The sequence below is a fragment of the Falco naumanni genome, chromosome 9 (genome assembly GCF_017639655.2).
Source record: "Falco naumanni isolate bFalNau1 chromosome 9, bFalNau1.pat, whole genome shotgun sequence".
In the NCBI taxonomy this organism is placed as follows: domain Eukaryota; kingdom Metazoa; phylum Chordata; class Aves; order Falconiformes; family Falconidae; genus Falco; species Falco naumanni.
Genome location: NC_054062.1, coordinates 46,843,575 through 46,865,567, shown reverse-complemented (window position 1 = coordinate 46,865,567; position 21,993 = coordinate 46,843,575). Strand labels below are relative to the sequence as shown.

The following is a 21,993-nucleotide window of genomic DNA, read 5'->3' as shown; positions in this document are numbered from 1 at the left end:
ATGTAATTATTCTTTATTTCATAAGCACTCAGAATGCTAAATGAAATCAGAACTGACTGAAGAGCAAGGCCGCCGATGGCCAGTGCACTTAGCCAGGGTGTCCCTCTGTTTGCTGTGATGGGTTTGGGAGTTTTATAACATAACAGATCACACCCAAAAAATGAAGTTAAAGCAACTTTCAAGTCACAAAAGCAAGGATATTCAGAATGGAGACTTATGCTTCATCTTGATTCACCTTGTTGTGCCTAGTTTAACAAAACACAGATCAGTAAGAGATGTTAGCTATTTCTATGCTAGTACACAGACATAACAAGGTAATTTAATGGCAGCTTTGATCCTAACTGACTTTATTTATTGTGAAGGAAAGAAAAAAAACCACCACTTGGTATTACTTTGTGTACCTTTCAATACGTGTTTTTATTAATTATAGCTCAGTAGACTCTACTATGCTAGCAGAAGTTCTCCTAAGGTTAAAGAAGAATAATTTGCCTATTGGATGCGTGCAGGTGGTATTATCTCTGTAATGTGGTATGTGCTCCAAAGCCATGCTGGCTTCTTCTGACACTTCAGTACTTCAAAATGTGACATTATTTCTCCTCTTGAAAATATATGAAGTTACAGAGGCAGAATGTGGGACCCAGACAGAGAGACAGAACTGGGACCAGGATAAAAAAAAAAAAAAAAAAAAAAAATTGTTCTCATACCAGCCGGATTCCTCAGTGTTATTTGGGGGTGTGGACTAATGCAATTCCAATTCCATCTACTGCAGAAAGACTGGAATAAGAGCTTATAGTGCAATACTTACCTGCAAGTACTAGAGGGAGCTGAGGGAAGGAATCAAGACAGAGGAGGGAAAAAAGGAAGAAAGATGATGGTGAGAACTTTCATTTGTGATAGTTTGCTTGAACAGAGTCTTATTAGATGCCAGGCCCCATTTCCAGAATTCCAAATGTAACGCCTGTGCGTTACTCACTCTCTGTGCCCAAACACATCCATTTGTATGCATACGCAAGCGTCTGCTGTGTATTTAACGTGGAACATCTGTGTGTGCCCGTGCACGCTTGGGAAGGAAGCAGGTTCATTGGTTACAAACGTGTCTTCAACAGAGCTCTCACTTTGTTCATTGTTTTAGTATTATCTAGAGCAAATCATACATACACCTTCTTCTGAAATGGATGAATACACTCTGCTCATCTGGCAGACTTTAATGTAAGACCTCTCTTTCTTGATTTCCAATTCAAATGAATCCTGTTAAAATTACTAAAAAACATTGCTCTTGAAGACTATCTTAAGAGCACAACACAGCACTGAAGCACGTTTCTAAATAGCTTTCTTAACAGGATAGAGAGTAGGATGCACTGAGAATGGACTGAAACCTGTTCTTTAATTGGAATATTCATCTTACGTTTTTCATTACCCTTTTTCCTTTGCCTCTCATGGATAGTTGTTGCTAATGCTCCTCTCCCCTCCCCTCCCCTCCTGGTGGGCCAGCCAACAGTTCCCTCTGGAGGCAGCATCATTATATCTGCCTGGTTCACTTAGTAGCAGATGGTGAAGAGCAGTAGAGCTGATACACTGCATTTCACAGAAACCAGGATCCTTCTGGTACCTCTGCAGCATACACAGACTTGCCTGATTTGAGGCTGTGAATTCTTTATATGCCTCCCAAACTAGGTTTCCTTGTTTGCTACCGTGTACGTCACTGTCAGAGTGATTTTTATGATCTACGCTGTTGCTGGACAGCGAAGAAACTGCTCCTCTCCAGCTTGCAGCTACTGGAGGAACTATTTCCCATTTTGTTTCCGTCTTTACCAAAAATTAAAAGAAAATAGCCCTGATAGTTTCCATTTTCGCTGGTTGACAGGCTTTTCTTCCCCCTCCCCTTTTTTTAATTCCTGCTGTCTGCCAAAGGACAATCTGTTTGCTCTGAGACAGTTTAATGCATACTGACTACCAGAGGCAGAACTTCCATTGGCTCTGTTACAGGGGTAATTTACACTTTAACAAGGTATTGTGACAAGGTGGTAATTATATTTTTATCACGTCATTATGACATTACCACCTGGAAAGCCATAGCTGATTAATTAGTGGCATATATTAAATTTATAACCCTAGAACTCTAAAGTTATCATACCTAAGTGGTGTAATTATGTTGAACTGTGGTGTGGCAGTGAATTGGAGGTGAGGATGCTGAGTATCCACCTATTGCAATAGGTTTAACAAGTGCCAGTAGAGGGCAGGGAGCTGCAGAGAAGAAAATACTAAAAAAAAAAAAAAAATAAATGCTAAGGAAGAGAGTGAAGTCATTGAAATCTTGAAACCAAATCTAGTCAGATGGCAAGTTGCAAGGCTCCTTACATTACAGGTTTTTTTCAAAGGTGTCATTTGAGAGCATTTTGATTTACACTAGTTCCTGCTTTTTACTTCACAGCTATATTTTAATTAGTTCACGTGCAATTTGGTTTTTACAGTGCAGCAATTTCTGTTGAACTTTTGGAGGCCTGGACTGGCCATTCTGGAGGCTGCATCACTGCTCTGCAGCTAAAAGGAAGCACTGGTTTTGGCAGGATGGATTTTTCTTAATCTTGTCCAGGTGTTTTTATGTTGTTCCTTCTGATTTACTTCTTTTCTCTTGCCCTTAATATTAGGAGATAATGAAAAGGAATTAAAGCATCCACAACAAATAGCTTGATCAAATGTGTTCCCATATCCCTATGCAGTAAATACAGACAGAATTATAAGCCAAATCTATCATTATCCCAATTATTGTGTTAGAAGTCAGAGCTCCAGTTCTGAACTGTTTTGATTTTCACTGCTTGTTGTGCTTTTCAAAGTTGTACTTCCATGTAACTCACGTTTTATTCTCCTTTTCCACTACAGAGAATGAAGTAACTACTTTCCCTGTGTTGGTGAGTGATCAGAGTGAAATCGTGGATACCAATGGAGCTGGAGATGCGTTTGTTGGAGGTATTTCTTACTTTTTTCTCTTGTTTGGAGCTTATCCTATTATTCTCTCAGTATGAAACCTACCATTTTTTCATTCAACTGTCCTTCAGAATGAGCTTCATTCTTTTAGAGCTTTTCTCTTCATCGTGAAGTTATATGATTTAATTAAGTTCTGATTTTCAAAAGGAAAGTGTATTCTATTACTTTAAAAATAATGTCATACTCTGGTTGTTTTCATGAGATTAATTGTATCTGTCAGACTGTTGCATAAACAAGCTGCATCAAGCACTATATAGTGTACAGAAATCCCTCCTGGCTTAAATGTTAACACATTGTTGTTCTTTAAAACAGGTTGTAGTGAATATTAAACAGTATGTTAATAAGTGAGCATAATGTCTTCTGATCATGTCAATTTTGGTAGAACATCTGCTTCCAATACAATTATTTGGGCATCAGAAAAGAACACGAAGGGTTAATTTGTTAAAACAAACCCAGAAAATATCTGGCAATGCTTAATATCCATTTGCAAATTTACTATTTTTTTTTTTGGCACAAGCTCTAAGGAAAAAAGAGGATGTTATGTCTATGCCTGTTTTAAAAAATTATTCAATATAAGCCAAAACCCAATCTAATCCAAAAGTTCTGTCATTCATTGTAACCTTCATACATGTAGCTCTGTGATGCACTATTGCATCCTGAAGGCTCTAATATCCAGTACGCAGTAGCTGTAAGGAGCTCCATTAGTCACTAATTTACTGGAAACATTACCAAAGAGACTTTATAAATAGAATTGCAGGGCTCAGTCTTGCAGTTATGAAGGGGATAACAAGCAGCGTGTTACCAAATTAAAGCTTCAGAATTGTGTCCCTCTTCAAGAAACTAGTCAACATGAGCTTAACCTTAAGCATGTGAGTAATTCCGTCCTTACCTAATACATCACTTAAACCAATGATAAATTTTCAGTATATGCTTAAATTTGGCTGAAAATAGGAATGTTATTACTCATTCCTTCGGTGCTGTTGTGAATCAAAAAGGACAGAAATAGAGGAAAACACGATGGGTCATACTGTCCATATACCTTTTAGTGCACGCTTGTCACTCTCTATTGTGCCTTAATCACAAACAAGACTGAATTTGAACCGGTAAGTAACAGTGACTAGAACATAAATAAGATCTTCTTCAAGTGCTTGTCCTTGTGTACGTGTGCTCTGTGTATCAGCTGTGCCAGTAAGCTGCTGCTCCCATGAAAAGAAAAGATTGTTCCTACGTTGTTTTCAGACCCTGCAGATAGAAGCACGCTGCGGAGGGCCCAGGAGGGCAGTGTAGACCCCAGCCAAGCCCTGCCTCAGCCGGAGGCAGCTTTTCACCTGCTTGCCATGTTCAGCTCGGGTTGTGTTTATTCTGAGTTCTTCAGACTCTAGGCTTTTTGAAATCAGGACCTTTTTTTTTTTTTTTTTTTTTTTTTTGGTAATCCTACTTTTATTCTTTCTTAGTTTAGCTGCAGGAAGACTATTGTGACTAAATAATCAGGCTTTAAGGACTGCTTGGACTCTCATAACCCTTCCTCTTAAAATGATGTCCTTTTCCCTGGTGCTGCCATAGCTGCTGGTTTTCTGTAGAAGGGCAAAACCGTTGAATTTACTTAATTATTCCAGAATGGAAAGGCTGATAGAAGCCACATCAGAGACTATTCTGCCTTCCACCAGCAGCGTGAGCAGGTCAGGCTGGTCTTGGATCAGTTGTGAGATTCCTTTCTCTGAGGGGAAAAATGATGTGAAAAATGCCAAACTCTGTTGGGAAGGAAGGAAAGAAGAGAAGTCTTCTAAGAGATCAAGTGCCTTTTGTCGTTCTGAGTCTGCTGAGATAACGTGGGGATGCAGCAAGCTTCAGTGTATTTGGGGTGATCCCAGCAGACGTCCTGCATCGCTGTTTGTATGGACATATGTTGTTTTCCTCGGTTCCCCCAAACAGCACTGAGCCCCCAGCTGCCCTCGGAGTGGCGGCCAGCGCAGTGTGGCCGGGGGTAGCGTGGCATTGTGCGGATCTGCCCCCGCTCCAGGGAAGCGAAGGGCCCCCGCGGTGTTGCCCACCGTGATGGAAGCTGGCTCAGCAGTTGCCAATCTGTCTGAAGCCTCGCTGCAGTTAGACCCTTACCTGGGGTCAGCGCGGGGGCTTCGCTTCTCTTTGCACCATATTTCTCTCTGCTGTGACTCAAAGCAACATGAGCTTTACAATATCCATAGCTCTTCCATTAGCTTCTGAGATATCTTCGTTCTCCTCTGTCACCCCATAAATAATAAATTGGTCGTTTATTCTCCTCAGAGAAAGATTTTCCTGAGTTTAGTCCAGATGGGAGGTTTGGGAGTCGTAACAGTCTAGATACGCAGCTGATTCTAGTCTTATATACTGTGGTTTCCTTCTTCATGGAGTCATTTCATTTTCCTTCCCATATGTAGGAAATGGGATACTGGACTGGGTAGGCTTTGATTTGGTCTGTGTTTCATTTGGGGGAAATGTCTGTATTTTATCTATATCACACTTTTCATGTGTTTTCAAAGTACGTATTTGCAACAGGAAAAGTTCTTTATTGTCTCCTGACCAGAAAGCCCTGTGCCGTACCACTGGTGATGCTGCTCAACCCGTGTATCTTCTGTTGATTCTAGCATTGAGCCAGACGCAGCATTACTTTCCTGACAGAATTTTTGTAATGGGAAGGTTATATTCCCTTCAGTGTTTTTCTAGCTTTCTTCTTTGATTGAGGTTTTTATCAAGTTGTTACTACCTAGGCAACAGTACCTGTAACGTTTTGATTTTCGTGTCCTCATAGTAAAATGTTGCAAAATTCATCCCTTAACTAAAAAAATGCACTCAGTGTTATAATATAATCTCCTGGAAACATAGTGCCTTTATTCAAACAGCAGAGAACAAGGCTACCATGGCAAAGGTTCCCATACTTGTCTGGGACCGGTATATTAACGTGACTGAGCAGTGGTTTTGTTGGAGCAAATGTCTTGGCTGAGGGGGGAATGTGGGATATCATGAGAACTAACCCCGTTGAGCAGGATTTATTTTTCCTTCAGGTTTGTGAGACACTATCATATTTTGAAAGGTCTTTTCACGGCAGCACTCTCTTCCAGAGGTAGAACTCACAGATTGTAAGGAAATTCCGTCTCGACAATTATGCCAACTTGGCAAATCACTCCTCATGTGTTTCTCCATGTGAAAGTGGAAAATAAGAAATCTGTTGGGTTGTTTTTTCTAGAACCTATCTAACTACTGAAGGTCTCGAAACCTTAAAAGACATGAAAAAGTTTAAAGACACAAAGTTTCTGGGCATTTGTAACTCTGTGAGTTGATTCATGAGTTCAACATTTCTGAGCGTGAAGCTGCTGGCCTCCAAGGAGAGCTAGCTCAGTCCAACAGCGAGCAGCAAGAAATAAACTGCATTCTTCAGCTGAAATGTGTTTTTATTAAGTTGGCGCCAGGACTATCTCTGGGTTTCTTGCCTCTTACTGCAGGCATCAAGTCATCTGCCACTCAGGCTGGTGCAATGCGTGAATGAGAAACTGGGTTTTAAGGTTGCTGCAGGTATCTTTATGATAAAAACACTTCTCTAAACCATACCAGCGGAGTTGTGCCTTTATTGCTTTCCAGCACCACTGCCACTGTTTAGAAGTTTAAGCAGTAACAATTTACACTGGATCATCTCAGCACCTCTTGTGGATTTCAGGGGTAACACAGATTTTTTGGTTAGAAATCCCTGAAATACCCGTAAATTAAAGTTGTAATTCCACCTCTGGGTTCTGATGACATTGACAAATCACTTGAGCTTTGCTGACATGGCTTGTGTCACAGGAGTCCTCCTCATGGAGTTGTAGCCTTCGTTTGTAGAGTTCGGGGGAAACTCTAGTACCTGTTAGATTACATTCATTTATTACTGGTCAGCCCCAGTTTTGAACCTTTGCAATAATGGTAACCAAAGCATATTTAATGGCAAGGAGTAGATGGAAATATGGACAGTTTTACCATCTCAGCTTTATGCTGTCCGGCTCTCTTTAGCCACAGTAGCTCTGCCTTCTGTTCGGACTCCCTGTTGTCATTGCCACCGTAACTAATGAAAACAATAAGCATCTTTTGTGATAGTTACTGCCATTGTTCCCTGCAAAATCTCTCCCCTAGAATCTGCCTACTCTGTGGAACTGGGCAGAGACTTCATAATGAATGAATAGGGGAAGGTGTAAAATCAATGCTGCTTCAGGTTCTGTCAATATAAGTATATTGACGTAGTAATCTGCTATGATTTAGTCATATACCGCATGAAAGTACTAGAGTATGAAATGAAACCACAAATCATTTTAAAGCAGCCTGATGAAGCAGTGACAGAATGATCGTGGCAAGTATCTATTACTTATCACCATGCTATAAAGATGTTATACCGTTCTCAGGGAAAAGAAATCCTGAGATAGAAGGAGCTCTTCATTAAGCATTATCTGGTGCCAAATACGAGCCGATCGCAGTTTGCCTCTGTCAGTATCAAAGCTGAAGTCAACGGCACAAACCACCTGTCAGTTTAAAAATGACGCTGGCGGCTCTCATGTACCAGGGAATTTCGCAAAGCTGCTAGCTACAGTTTGAAGGCTACGTTCAGAATTGTTCCAGTGCACATACTGAGGGAATAAGCCCTTCTCCCTCTCATGTGAAGCCTAGCGTGAGTCTTATGAGATGGCCAACTGCTGTCTCAGCTAGCAGAGGACTACCACGATAGAAGGCAGGGACAGTGACAGAAGAGAGGAGTTGACCTCCTTTATACGTGTCCTTGGCGTGACTGTGGTCATGGCATCCTTATCTTCCCTTCAGAGACCACAGGGCTTACTGCGGATACTTCCCTCCTCCTGTTTTTGTTGCCACACTGGCTCAGTAAAGCCGTTCCCTCATCTTTAATGTAGAGGTTAATTCTAAACATCATTTTTCCATCTTAATCTAAACGCCTCTACAAATTAGATAAAGAGCTTGGACGCCTCAGAGTTTGCCTGAAGGTCGTCACATTGTTCAAATTTTAGCCTGTTTTCATGAGGTAAACGCAAATGATTTTCTATAGGGTGACATCTAGCTTTGATTTCAGAGCTTAGTAGTAGTTGGTATACTTCATACACTTCAACGTTATTGCAGTGTTAAAATATTACCCTTGATGTGAAACATTCTTTGAATATATTACACATACCGGTAGATGTATGTTTATAAAAACACAGCTCAAGAAACATAAATACGGGTTTGCGGAGAACCCATAGTGCAGAGAATAATATCTCAGCGTTACTCCTCTGCTATTAAAAGTTTGACTCAGAAACCTTTTTTTTAAAAAAGCCTCGTTTCTGTTTTCCAACGCTGGTTTAACTTTGGAATACCTTGACTGAAGCCAGTGGATTTCAACGTATATACTATTGATAAAAATGGAAACAGAATCGAATCCAGTGTAATAATTCTTACGCTGTTGTTCTACAGAATCTGACGTTTATGGAAGGAATCCAAGAATCTTTAAAATAAAAAAATCGTCTGGGTGGGATTTCACATGATCTGAGTTGGCCCTGCTGTAAGCCACGGCTGAAGCAAGGGAGCTCCAGGGGTCCCTCCCAAGCTAAATTGCGCTGTGGTCCTGTGAGGTCTAATCCTTCAGGAATCAGGTTCCCAGGTGCCATTTCTGGCTCCTCAGAAAATCCAGCTTCAGTCATCCTCAGAGGGCAATGCTGGTGGCTAGAGAGTAGAAGCTGAGTGAATTTAAAAAAATGAAGCTTGTACAATGGGAACACCATCTTCTCACAATAGATCTGGTACAGGGCAAAGATGGGCTGTGTTCGTGGCTTTGTCTAATTTGTGCTGTGTGTGCTTCATGGGAAGGAATTAATGTGGATGGAGGTGTGTGTGCATGTGAGAAAAGAAGTTGTTAGGGCTAGTTGCTGTATGGCTGTACCAGGAGCACCGAACGTGCCAAAAAGATCTGATAATGCCTTCAGCAGAGAGAGGTGATTTGGATGGTTTGTCAGAATACTAAATTACGAGTGAGCTTGTGACTCTGTTAAGAAGGAAGTTCCATAATGGATTTATAGAGCTCTTTAAGATTGCGGAAGAACCTGTTTTTGCTAAAAACATTGCAGCCAAATGAAATATTCCTCTTATTTGTTGTGTTTTCATCTCTGTATGAACCTTTGTTGTAAGGGCTGCCCTCCCTCCAGTACTCACCACCCCTAAAACATTCTAGATTTGTTGAAATAGGAGTTCAAGGAACACAAAACCATTCTTTACTGAACAGCAGGAGTGTGATATCAGAAGCTACTTAACCCACTTGCAGTGGTCTTTAATGTGTATAAGGTTTTTTATACTTGTTTAAGATACCTTGGGAAGTTGTCATCATTTTCTAATCACATTTGATAAAGAGAAATACAGTGGGTAAAGTATCACTGCTGTGAAGTGCTGCCTTCTGATAACACCGGAGCTCTGAGGTGCGGTTTTGTTTGCCAGCTGGGCGTGAAGCTTTTTTTTTTTTTTTTTTTTTTTTTTTTTGCGATACCAATTAAATATGTATGTGCGTGTGACTTGTTAAGGCTGATTTTTGCTACAAAATTTATCTTCCCAAGCGAAGAGACAAGGGGATGCTACTTTGAATTGTTCTGTCTTTTCTCAGAAGTAAAGATAAGTGTTAGAGCTGGAGTCAGCACTCTCATAGTCTTCATTTACGCAACATGGGTGGCTAATTGCCTCTGAGCAGCCCTGTTGTTACCGACATCACGGCTGATGAGATATGAAGCTTTGAAATAAAAATACCTTCTTAATGTCATCAGCATTTTGACTGACAGCCCGTTTTGCCCATCTTTAATGCTCCTGTTTTATAAACAGCATACATGAGTCTAATAGCTGAGCGGCAGATAGGGCATCAATCTTAGCTTGCGAGGGGATGGCTTGTCAGCGTGGTCATGACTTACCGCCCCTGCGTTCTGGTGGCATTCGTACCTCTCTCAGATAAACATCACGTCGAAACCTGGGCTATTAGATGGCCACATTATCTCTGTAACTGACCTTCTACAAACTAGAGAATTACCAGGTTCTGTGTTTCTAGCTGATTTTTCTCAGGCTCAGCTGGAGGCCCATCGTTACTCTGATCAATAGCGTAGCCAGTCGCTAGCAACTTCAGCATCACTACTGGCACCATTTAGAAATTTGCCACAGTTTGAATTGCAGCTACTTAAACAAAAACATAAAAGTAGGTATCACTCAAGAAAAACATGGAATATTCCTGTTTTCTTGTTCAGTCCCTGCTTCACTTTTTACCAATTCCCATTCATAATTCCATAATTATGTCTTTGGAAATTTCTGTGCTGGCATTATACTTAAAACTAGTAGCAAGTGCTGTCCAAGCATAATTTAATTGTGATCCATTCGGGTTTAACTGGTTTGTTTCAGTTGCTGCCCTTCTCTTGGTTTCTAAATGTTCATCTTAATTTTATTACATAGGTATTTTTTATCAAAATACAGTAACTTAAATATGGTAGCCCACTTTTTCACCTATATGATTTAAAGGCAATCCAAAAGAATACACAGTAGAATTCACATAAGGCAAAACATTAGTGTACATGCGTTTTAAATAGCACATAGAAGTGAGACATCCATTTAAAAGGATCAGTGTATGGAATTAAAAACCCTCAGAAGTTTCTAATTAGACTGAAGCAGGACCTGATCCTTCTAGCTGCTGTGTCTCTGTGCCTGTCAGTGACACCGTCAGTGTTAAGGGAGCCTCAGTACGCAGCAAGAGGATTAATATTTTGCAAAATTGGGCTTTAAAAGGCCTAATTTACCTCACCATAAATTCTGGATGGGCATTCTGAGAAATAAACGTCGGATAGGTTGTGGACCTTTTAAAAAAACAAACCTACTGTGTTAAAAATAGATTTTCAAAACCAATTATAAAGTTCCAATTTTTGCTGTAATAGCTATGGGACAATTACAAATTGACTTAACGCCTCAAAGCAAATCATCACCGTTTAAAATACTTTGTCATGCCTACTATCCCTATCCTCATAACATTTCATTTTATGTTAATGTGTCATGTGTTAGAAAATCATGTAACGATAAAGAAAATGTTCATGTGGAAGGTTAGAAACGACTTTAATGAGTTATTATTACCTTGCTCGCAGACTGTTGGTAATATTTTTGTGTTATTTTAATGTATTCTGAGTAGAGACAGAGGCACTAGTCAGATTGGATCATCAAGAACATTCCCCTGGGAATCAGGGCAGGATATAGTCCCCTAAGAAATGATGTGTCAGATTAAGCTGATGCTGTATTCACAGGAGATACAACAACACACAGTGAAATAGGAAAATACACCAAAATATGTTGTCTATGTCGCATCTACTATGACTTGGTGTGGTGCTGTGGGGACTGACGCAGTGGCCATGGAGGTACTGCTCGGGCTGCAGTGTGAGCTAGCGGGATCCTCGCACACCTGCAGCTGCCTCCGCCGTATAATAGGAGGGTGATGCCTCCCATAATTTGTTCACCTGCCCCCACCACTGAAATGGGCTCCTGCTGGAAGCAGGAGGATGGCAAGGATGCAACAAAACAGGCATGAAAGAACAAACATGGTCCTGGCTGAAAGCAGTGGTGGTAGCGGTGCCTGTAGGTTGGCTTGAGGCTGATCTCCAACTCTACTTAAAGGGATGTTGTGCTACTCATCATCGGTAAATGATTAGTATCAGTCCAGGACTGTAACAGATATTTAAAGAGGCAAAAGATATTAAATGCCACTGTATTAAGATAGGAGCATTATGAATATAATGCCGGGGTAGGCTGTTTCAGCCCACAGAAGTCAAGGAATTCGTAGGCTGCCCAACTGCTGTGTTCCCACTGCGCTGGGGGTCACTTTTTGGTTCCCTTTGCATACTGCCGGCCTGATCGTGTGGGGACACACCTGCAAATAAAACCTTACTGAGAGACGGTGGCTCCTGTGCAAACACAACTTCACATCTCCTAGTCCTCGTGCCTGTGAATCTCAGCTAGGAGGTTACATTCACGTTGCCTTTTTGAATAAATGTTAAGAACTGAATAGATGATAGTACATAGTATTCCATTTTGTCATGCTTAGAACTTCATTATTTCTACATTAAATTGGTAACATTCTCTTGCTCTTATCCCAAGCAGTAGGTGTAGTAATCTGTGCCATCTAATGTCATACAAGAGATCTGTTTTGAGGCTCCAGAAATTTCCTTAGGTCCTAATAAAAGAAAGCTTATTTCATTTGGCTGTCTCAAAAATGGCTAAGGAGAATTTTAGCTTTTGAAGAACACTTCTAGGAAATGTTTTTAGGAAAAACAAAGAGAAATATCAGCCTGGAAAGAATTCTTTTCAGACAGTTGGAGAAGCCACTTCCAAGGAAAATACTCTTATTTGGGTTGGCATATACAGCACCTTGAATATTCCTTGTAAGCTTGGAGGGTAGTTTGTTATTTTTTTTCTTTAATCAAATGTTTTCCCCTGATCCTGCTTGTTGGAGACAAGCCCAAAGCCACCAGATTCTGATCCAAAAGGGAATTTCCCAAAGTTCGTCTCGTGGGCTTAAAAATGAAAAATAGGACCAAGCCATCAGAAGTTACAACTTTGTTATCGGTTTCCTCCACCACATCTTCTGTGGAGCGTATGATAGGCTGAAATTGTTCTTTGCTCAGGCAGTAAGATGGGCTGAGGAGTCACCAGAGGTGATACGCAACAGGTTATCAATAGAGTCCGCTGAGGCTGGGTAACGTGGAGGGTGTCACAGGATGAAACCCTGCAGGGTCTCCTCCGGCTTCGAGCGGTCACCGCGCGGCGGGGAATGGTGCTGACTCAGGGCACAGGCCAGTGACGGGGAAGGTCCCGTCAACCTCAGCAGGCTTCAGGGCAGGAGCTCAGGCTTCTCTGTCCCCTCCACAGCCTTCAGGACCAAACAGCTGCAGGGTACAGCCACCGTTCCGGCTGGCACAAAGGCGTCAAAAAACAGAGACTGCTGATTTTCCTTGGGGAGGGTCTCTGATGGGCCCGAGCACCTCTACAGGCCTTGGGAAACATGATGGCACCTTGTTCTGTGAGCTGAAGGGAGCTGGCCCCGTAGGTCCAAGGGGTGGTAATCAGCTGTGCAATGCCATAAAATTATTCAGCCTTGAGTAACTGATTCCTAATGGAGTAACTGGGTTGTAGTGGAGTTTTATTTCATTTTTTTTCATTGTCACATTTTTGCAGGAATCCTTCATTAACATTTTCCAGGTGTCATGGTTTAAAGCGTTGGAGTCTGAACTCTTTTTTGCTTTGTGTATTGGACACCTCCTCTCCATCCCAGGAAAAGGCTGCTGAAGTGGAAACACTCCTTTCACTTATTCATAGTTGCCTAGTAAGTGCAACGTTGTGTTATTTGCATGTGTCCATAAATGACTGTATAACCTCAGACTAAGGAAGACGTACACGCATCTGAGTGATCCTTACAGAAATTCAATGCATTCCAAATATGTCCATAAATATAAAGAAAACAAGAGGGAGAGGGAAAGGGACAGGGATAGGGATAGGGACAGTGACAGGGACAGCAGTACCAATACTAACAGCTTTTCCGAAAAACATACTTCGTTTAGTATTCATGCTGGTGATTAGAAAGTAAGAAATGTGTGTAAGAGGTTTGCACATGGACAGTGAAATGCACATAGCACGTGACCATTTTATAAAGAAAGTAAATATAGACTTCCAAAACCTTTTATTCATGATCTCATGGTTTTGTCATTCTCTGGAAGTAAAAATATTGACATTTACCAGGCTGTTTGTTCCAGCTTTCTGATCTCCTGCAGTTTATTTTTATAACAACCTTATCGATGAGCCTCTTACTCAGCTCTCTAGGTTTAACTGAGTTGAGTCGATTTGTTACCACAGCTTCAAGTAGCTGTTACAGAACAAGCGAGACATCCTAATAAAGCTGTAAACGTGTTTACTCAAACATGGTATTGATTTTACTTGGAGAGGGAGAAGCTAGTGCTTAGCATGGTGTCAGGGAGGATGAATTTAACTGCAGTTTTTCATTGTCATCTGTCATGGTTGTGAAACACTAAGTGAAACCACAAGAGGATAATTAGAATTGCCAGAAATTTAGCCCCTAAAATCAGTTAACCACTTGAGATTTTTGTAGTTTAATTAGTTTTTATTAAAACTTTCCTCCAGTGGTATAGTCGGGAAGGGTTTTCTAATGTTCTTTTCAGTGAGAGTGAGATTTCAAGGTTGCCACTTGTTAGATATACATCTTAAATGACTTTTTCTGAAAGGGTTGCTAACCTTTTTTCTCTCCCTTGTAATTAGCCTGGCACGGCAGTTCCACAGAAGCACAGAGGCATTTCATTTTAAAAGAGAGGGACAGACACTTGTTTGTACACATACACATTTGTAGTTAATAACATACATGTGCTTGCGTGGAATAATTCTTATGCTGTATTTTGAGAGAGAAAGCGCGAAGGTGTGTGAAGGTTGAAAGAAGTGTAATGTATTTGAAGACGCTTACATTTAATTTGTCTTATATACTGTAAGTCTAATGTGTCAGACCACAGTGCCAAAATACATGAAAACAGAAGCCAAATCCCACCCTTAATCACAAACGTTTCCATTTAGAATAGCCAGCATTTGGTTTGATAGCAATGGGCAGGGCCTCTGGCTTACCACAGTTCTTGGCTGTAATATCCACCATCTGCCACAAAATTAAAAAAGGAGAAACCTCGGCACGTTGACGTACGGTTGTTCAGTGACTATATTGCAGAATCATCTGATGCCAACATCTTTTACAAAATCTAGGTTGGCTGGTTGGCTCTTGGCACCAGCGCTGCAAACCACCTGATTACCACTGACCAGACTCGTGCTACCACAACACTAACCGGCTCCAACGGTGCTAAACGGCATCCAAAAAAGCCTCAGTCATACCGGCAACAAGGCTTTCAATTGCTAGCGTAGTGTTTCTTGAAAGCAGCATCTTCCCACACTGCTGGCCTGAAAGCTAGTGGTGTCACGTAAAAATAGATGAGCGCTCGAGCAACTGTGATAAATGCTCTGTACAAACAGGAGCATGAGAAGGGGCTTGCAGCTGTCCCCCATGGTGGAGTAACACTGCTGGAAAACAGACAGTTCGCAAATGAAGCTGTAGAAACTTCAAATACAAAAAAGAGGAGACAGCTCAGCTGTTCGTGATCCTTTCTGTGGCTGGGAGGACTCTGCTGGTGAGTGGCCTGGCTAGAGTGGGTGACACCAGGTGCTTCAGGGTTCAGCTGGGAGAGGAGGATTGTCTGCGAGCATCCTGCACAGAAAGGTCGTGAGGGGCTCTGACTCAGGATCGGCTTGTAACTGTTTATAATTAATGCCTTTGATAATTGCTTTTTTTCTGCTTTTCTCACTTGCATGTAAAGAAATACATTAATTTTGCCCTGGGCGTTTTATAAAGGTTGGAAGCATGAGAGAAACTGCAGAAAGACGAGTAGTGGGGGAGCTGGGTGTCGGAGGCTATAAACGGATTTCCAGCCAGCATTAGTAATTAACAGTCATTAAAATTAATTGTCAAGTGTACAATTTGAAATGAAACATTTGGCTTCAATATGAGCTGTTTTTAAGTGTTGTTAAACCATTATTGAAGCAGACCAGAACTGTTTTAAAATCTCTGCGATCGGACTCCCACATTCCCATCCAACTGCAGTAGCACTAGGCGTTCGTTCCCAATTGCCACCGATAGTCTGGAAACAAAACTTTCAAAGAAATCCCTGGTTTCAGTGACAGTGCTGCTGAGATGTCTGTTTTGCTGGCCACAAGGATATGAGCGTGGTTCTCCTTTAATCATTTTTGAAGTGCTACTCAGCTCTTGGCGGTAACAAAGTAAAGACACCACCTTTTGTGCCAGCCGGTGGGCTGTCTCGCCGTGTCTTTTCAGGCTGGGACTGACATCCCCAAAGAGATCCGAGCTGGTTGCAGCGAGGGCCCCGGGTTGGGTCTGGATTTCGAGGCTCAAGCACCACTTCTGGCACTTGGCTTACAGAACTTTTCATTCGTGGTGAGCACAAAAAGGAAGAAAGCAACTTGGCTTTTCTGTCCCTCATTCTGTTTGCAGACCTAACAATTGTAGATGTTGTCTTTGAGCATGTGTAGTAAGGAAGCTGGAGATAATAAAGATTAACACTCAATTATTTCAGGCACACTTTTCAGAGCAAAGTGATTGCTGAGATGGTTTTCTCTACTGAGCAGAAAAGAAATAATTATGGGCCGAAAATAGCTGTTGGTGTGTTATAATCACTTCTATCATCTGGGAATGCAAATACGTTTTGTACCACTCTAAGGTTTAAAGCAGCTTTTGAAGCAAAGTTGTCTTTGCTTTCTAGGAAGATAAGTGGGATGAATCGGACACAGTTCCAAAGACGTTCTTACCGTGACTGTGTACAAGGGGGTTACTTGGCTGCCTGTGCCCGTGAGGGACAAAAAGCATCGCGGTCTGCTCCGAGAGCTTACCGAGATGGCCGATGACAGGACAGTGGCCTCCCAGGCATCCGGCGACTGCTGCTTCCCGTCCCCCAGAAATGATAAACGCTTTGGATGTCAGGGCAGGAGGCAGACAAGTGGGAAAGCCTCGGGTTTGGGTCTTGCCTTTGTGTTCTGGCGCGAAGAGAGCGCTACTCAACACGCCTAACACCGGCCGCGGCTCCAGCAGTGCCAAAATGCTGGTGCTGAATAGCTGCAGTTAGAAGACGGTAGACGATATTGCCTGAAGTTTTTTTGGTAAAATATTCAAAGTGAAGTTGTTTTGTGTGGCCAGGTTATGCCACCACTTTGTGCACTCCATTCCAGTGATAGCCAGGGACGAGCTCAGGCCGTGGCAGAAGTTAAAATAGTTGCTGAGCTACTTCAGTATGTGCTGGGATGATCCAGCTGTGTGATCCCAGGCCTGTGCTACAGGATCAGAGATCAATCCTGCCCTTTCTGTCTGTGAAATTGTAGGAGGAGTGTGAAGTGAGTCTGAAGCCATGTTCGCTTATCTTCTTGCATTTCCAGTCATGGCACCTTAAAGAGCTTACAGCCTTCAACTGCTTATCACCTCCCCTCCACCGCCGCGCTGGCTGGGAGAACTGCTGGAGTGCTCACTAACCCACTTCAGTTGAAATCGGCTGGGTTAGCAGAGATCTGCTGTTCCACAGCTTACGGTTTAAACTGATCTGCTTCGTTTTGACGGAGTATCAGGTTATACAAGCAGCGAAGAAGGATGGTGAAAAACAGATGGGGCAGTAACTTCTTCAGCTGGAACTCAACGATCTGAATCCATGCCTTGAGAGTATGACTCATGGGGTTTGCATCACAGAACCTTATACATCGGAGGAGGCAAACTGAGTTATATTCTGACCAGGCTGCTTTTTATGCGTTAACTAAAAAGAACATTCTGCAGCTAAGGCAGCCAACCCGATGGAGCTCTTTGTTGCTCTGCTCAAACAACAGTGCTTCCTGGTGTTCCCTCGGGTTCCGCTTTGCCAAGTGCCTCGTCTCGGTATGTGATATAGTTCCGTGTTTGTGATGTGTGTGTTTGTATTGTCACTCAATGCGATATTGTGTCAGATACTGCTATTCCTCTTTCATCTACGGAACACATACCTTTTAAGAGAAACTCAACAGACGAGAATGGTTTGAGGGCAAACTCCCCACTGCAGTTTCTACATCTCTCATATATGACAGCTGTACTTAATGTCATTTCTCCACCACTCTGAAATCATAGAAATCTCTCATTTCTATCCCCAATTAGAACAGGATGGTTTTTCACCTGATTCTGCTTCCACTTAGATCAGAATAAATAAGGAGTAGCTCCACTGAAGAAAAAAAATAGATACCAGCTCGAAACTACTGTGAGCCTGAGGGGTAGTGACAGTCTTGGTCTAACTGGTGTTGAAAAATAATTCATGTTTTATGGTCCTTTGCTCCTTGGATTTTCTCATCTCTGTATATGTTTGATGCCTTGATCATAAACTTAGAGGACAGTTGTTCCTTCATGTATAAACCGCTCGCTGAATTCATGCTCTGCGCAAAGCCTAGCCTGGTGTTTGCCATTGGAGGCCTGCCCAGTGCATCTCCGATACTTACTGAATCAGAAATGGCCTGGCTTAACAGCCTCATTTTACATACGGTTACAACTTGCTCTCAGGTTTTAACCACCCAGAAGCACATTGGCAAGCTGCTGCCTCCCAGGCAGCTTAAATTTAATGATTGACATTCTCCATGTATCCAAGAAAGTTTCTCCTAAGAATGCATGTTAATTTAATGGAGAGCAGACCATTTTCATCTCCTTACTCAGAAATCGTCTGATTTCTGCCAGGCATGCTGTTTGAATTTCTCAACTGTTACCCAACTATTACAGCTGGACCATCCTGCCGCAGTTGTGTTGTCTGTCATCCCCTGACTGCCATCAGTGATAGCGCTCACAGCAGTTTCTTCCTGTTGCAGACTCTCATCTCTGTACACTGAGAGCTCCTGTCTTCTTCACTTGTGCTTGTGGACTTACTGTTGGTGAAGGACTCATTTTTTCCCAGCTAGTGTCAGTCAGTGTCTGTGAAATTCCAGCTAATACATAGTTCTCTGGAAAAGTATCGATGTCGGAAACGTATGAGTTTTTTCCTAGTTGTCAGCTAACATGCCTGCTTTCTGTGGCCCCCCTATTCCAATGAAAACTGTTTGATTTTATAGATCTAGGAGTTTCAAACTCCTCTCCCATTCGGTGCAGCTTAGAGAAAACTATACATCAAGGAGGCTTCTTTTCACTCTCAGTTGTGACCGAGAAGCCAAGACAGATCTTGGTAATTGATGAAAATAGGGTCATTTGCTCACCAGTATTATCCTTCATTGACCTAACCTTATTTTTCATGTTTTACATGATTTTTTAATCTTCAAGGAGCAGACATTATTGCATAGTATAGAATATTTTTATCGTCTTCTAAAAATACCCTCTCATGTGCCACAAATGAAGTATTTAGAGAAGGAGCACAGGTTAATGTGCTCTCGTTACCAGGTGCCCACACCACAACGTAATGTAAAGTCTTTGTTCCAGTAGTAACCAAGCTGAGCAGAGAAAGTGTATCTGAAAGCCGGCTAGCCAAACATGTCAACTTCAGATCAAAATTTGCAATTTGTCAGGAACTGGTACCGACGAGCTACACGGTACTTACGGAAGACGCGGTGTCAAGACCATGCCAAGGCCCAGGGCCTGTCAGAGCGTGACACAGGACCTTGAAATGGAGGAAGAAAGCTTTGAAAGGGACATGTTTCAGCTTGCTACAATTCCGATTTTCCTGGGCATGTCTCCCTTGCCTTCTGTGATTGGATGAGGAAGAGAGACACATCTGCAACATATTAAAAACAGGATAAAAGTGCATAAAATATTACCCCTAGAAGGACAGAGTGGAGTTTTAAATTATAAGATACTAAGTTTACTTTTCACATCCTGAAAAATTTTTCTAAGTTTAAAATACGTTTTTCACTTCTACCATAACTTCTGTCATTCTTTCAATCACAATAGTTTCAGCCAAGACAAAATATTTCCGAAGTGAGGGACTCAATCCGTAACATTTCTGCTGCCACTTGTACTTTTTCAAGTACCTTCTTAGGACTCTCTGCTTATATTCATTTAAAGAGGCGCTGTGGTTTTCAAAACACTCGGCTCCCAGGGGCTGCTGCTTCTCAAAGCCATGCTCCGCGGCTGTGCTAGCCGAGGCAGTGAACAGGGTGCCCCGATTCTGAGCCCCGCTTGGTTCTCCGTCCAGTTTGCTGTTTCCGTGGGTGCCTGACCGTGCTAAGATGTGCCCGTTTGTTTCTGAACTTGGGTTAAATGTCACATAATCAAGGGGAACAGATGTCACCTACCTTTCCTCAACAGGTAAAAATTTCTCACCTTTTCCTTATGAACACCTGTAACTGTGGATATAGAAAACGGTTTGTGTTATGTGCCTTTCTCGTTTTTTGAGACAAGCTTGCGGAGTGACAGCAGCGTGGGGCTGTCGCTGTAGCTGGCAGGAACAGAAGGAGCTCCCTTCGGCAGGGAAAACCGCTTATTTGTTTTCAGAATGGTATTTGAGGAATGAGGGGGTCGCTCTGGAAAAGAGGAGAGCAAGAACTCTGGTGAAGTCATGTTGAGGGCACTAATATAGATCAGTCTCAATAGTCTTTAATTTACCTGAAGCTGCCAAATGGAGACTTCAGGTAGAAATAGCAGCAGCAGCACTCCAACTCAGCAGGTCACTGGAGCGCCATGCTGAATTTCAACTAGCCGGGCTACTTGTGTACGTACAGCTGGGCCAGTGTGTCAGTGCTTTGCCTTGTGACAAACCGGTACTTTCAAAAAAACTAATCTAACCATTTTCTTCTCTTTCTCTCTCGCTTTGTTCCATAGGCTTTCTCTCACAGCTTGTCTATGACCGGCCGGTGACCGAGTGCATCCGGGCTGGACATTACGCAGCCAGCGTAATTATCAAGCGTTCAGGTTGCACCTTCCCAGAGAAGCCTGACTTCCACTGATAGTGGTGATTCAGAGGGATCAAGAGTAACTCCCATGTTGCCGTGGGATTGCTGCCTAAATTTTTCCTCCTTCCCTTTCCTCACCTTTCCTATTACCTGCATCAACGCTTCTGTACTTCTGTTCATTGTATTCTAAACAAAATATATATTTCTATGGTGTTTTCCTTTTCATACCACTACAATGTCTCAGTAGTCTTAACTTTTGGAAACAGTGCTAATTTGAAGCTTATTGTCTCATCCATCAGGAAAAATTGTTCTATTTACACAGTTTATAAGGAAGCCCCACGTAAATGACACTGCTGATTAACACCTTTAAAATACTTCTGTTGAGTTATCTAGTTTGTATCCAGCTGTGGCCAAACCCTACTCAACTTAACCTGAGATCAACAGACCTGACTTCATTTGTCACGTAACGTTAGAAACCAGGAATTGTTCTTTCTACGTAGCGGAGTCACACTAGTGTAAAGAGCAGCGTAAATGTCCCCAGAGTTTCCTTACGTATTTGAGCGTACAAGATCTGGCCATCAGATCCAGCCCAGCTTCCATGAAAGCCAGCAGTTGTTTTGTCAGTAATTGAGGGATGTGACCCACAGCTGCTGTCGTGCATTCAGTCATCTCGCACTGACACCAGTAGCTTTGGGTCTGGCACCGTGTGAGAGCAGAGTCTGGCCACCCCAGGTACAGCCACCGCCATCCATCAGGTGAGCCAGTGATTTCGGGACAGATGCACAAGCTGATGATGGACATAACCACAGGGACAGATCCTCTCTCCTCCACGTGAGCTTTCTAGAGGCTGTGTTTAGTTAAGGTACATATAGTGAAAATGAGGTACAGAAATATTTATGCAGGCTATATTGACAGGATATGCCAAACAGAATCTCTGAAACGCACATTTTTAAACTTTTAATTTACTTTGGATAATTGAGCAGTATGGTGGATTTTGTTTGTATTTACAGTATTCAAAGAGGTGATCTGACACTGCATTCATTACTTTGCTATGTAATTTGATACTGATAAATAAAAAATTGTGATACAGTAACCCCTGGTTTTGTATTGGTGTGTGTCCGGCTTTCCTCTGTGTACCATATTGAAATGGGAGCGGGAAGCGGGTGCGTAACCCACAGTACGTGCTAGATCTCAACATTTTATACGTGGCTTTCAGTGTATGGGGAGGTGTTCAAGTGCGACGAGCGAGGGGAAGCAAGCGGCCGACTCAGTGTGAGTGATAAAGCAAGCTTCGATTTATTACGGCGCGATTATGTCTTATATACAGTTCCAGTTAATTATGCCTACAAGTCATCTGCTGATTGGCTAAGCTCTAAAGGGTTACATGTTCATACGTCCTCCTACTTGCGGTTTCTGCAGATAGCTAGCTACATATATTTTTTTCTCTCTTGTCTACGCGAATTCCTCAAAGTTATTTACAACATTAGGCACAAGGTCAGTGTTTTTCTCAGCTTCCTTATCAGCATG

General features: G+C 42.2%; 1 protein-coding gene across 7 annotated transcripts in view; it reads left to right on the top strand.

Moving 5' to 3' along the window:
- ADK (adenosine kinase) overlaps positions 1-21,559 on the top strand; it is a 291,201-nt gene extending 269,642 nt beyond the window's left edge. For all 7 annotated transcript variants that reach the window (XM_040606787.1, XM_040606784.1, XM_040606786.1 and 4 more), the window contains 2 exons: positions 2,881-2,967; positions 20,396-21,559. In XM_040606787.1, the coding sequence (XP_040462721.1) occupies positions 2,881-2,967; positions 20,396-20,520 (212 nt within the window). In that variant the 3' untranslated portion in view covers positions 20,521-21,559. The remainder of the gene's footprint in view (positions 1-2,880; positions 2,968-20,395) is intronic.
- The last annotated feature ends 434 nt before the right edge of the window (positions 21,560-21,993 follow it).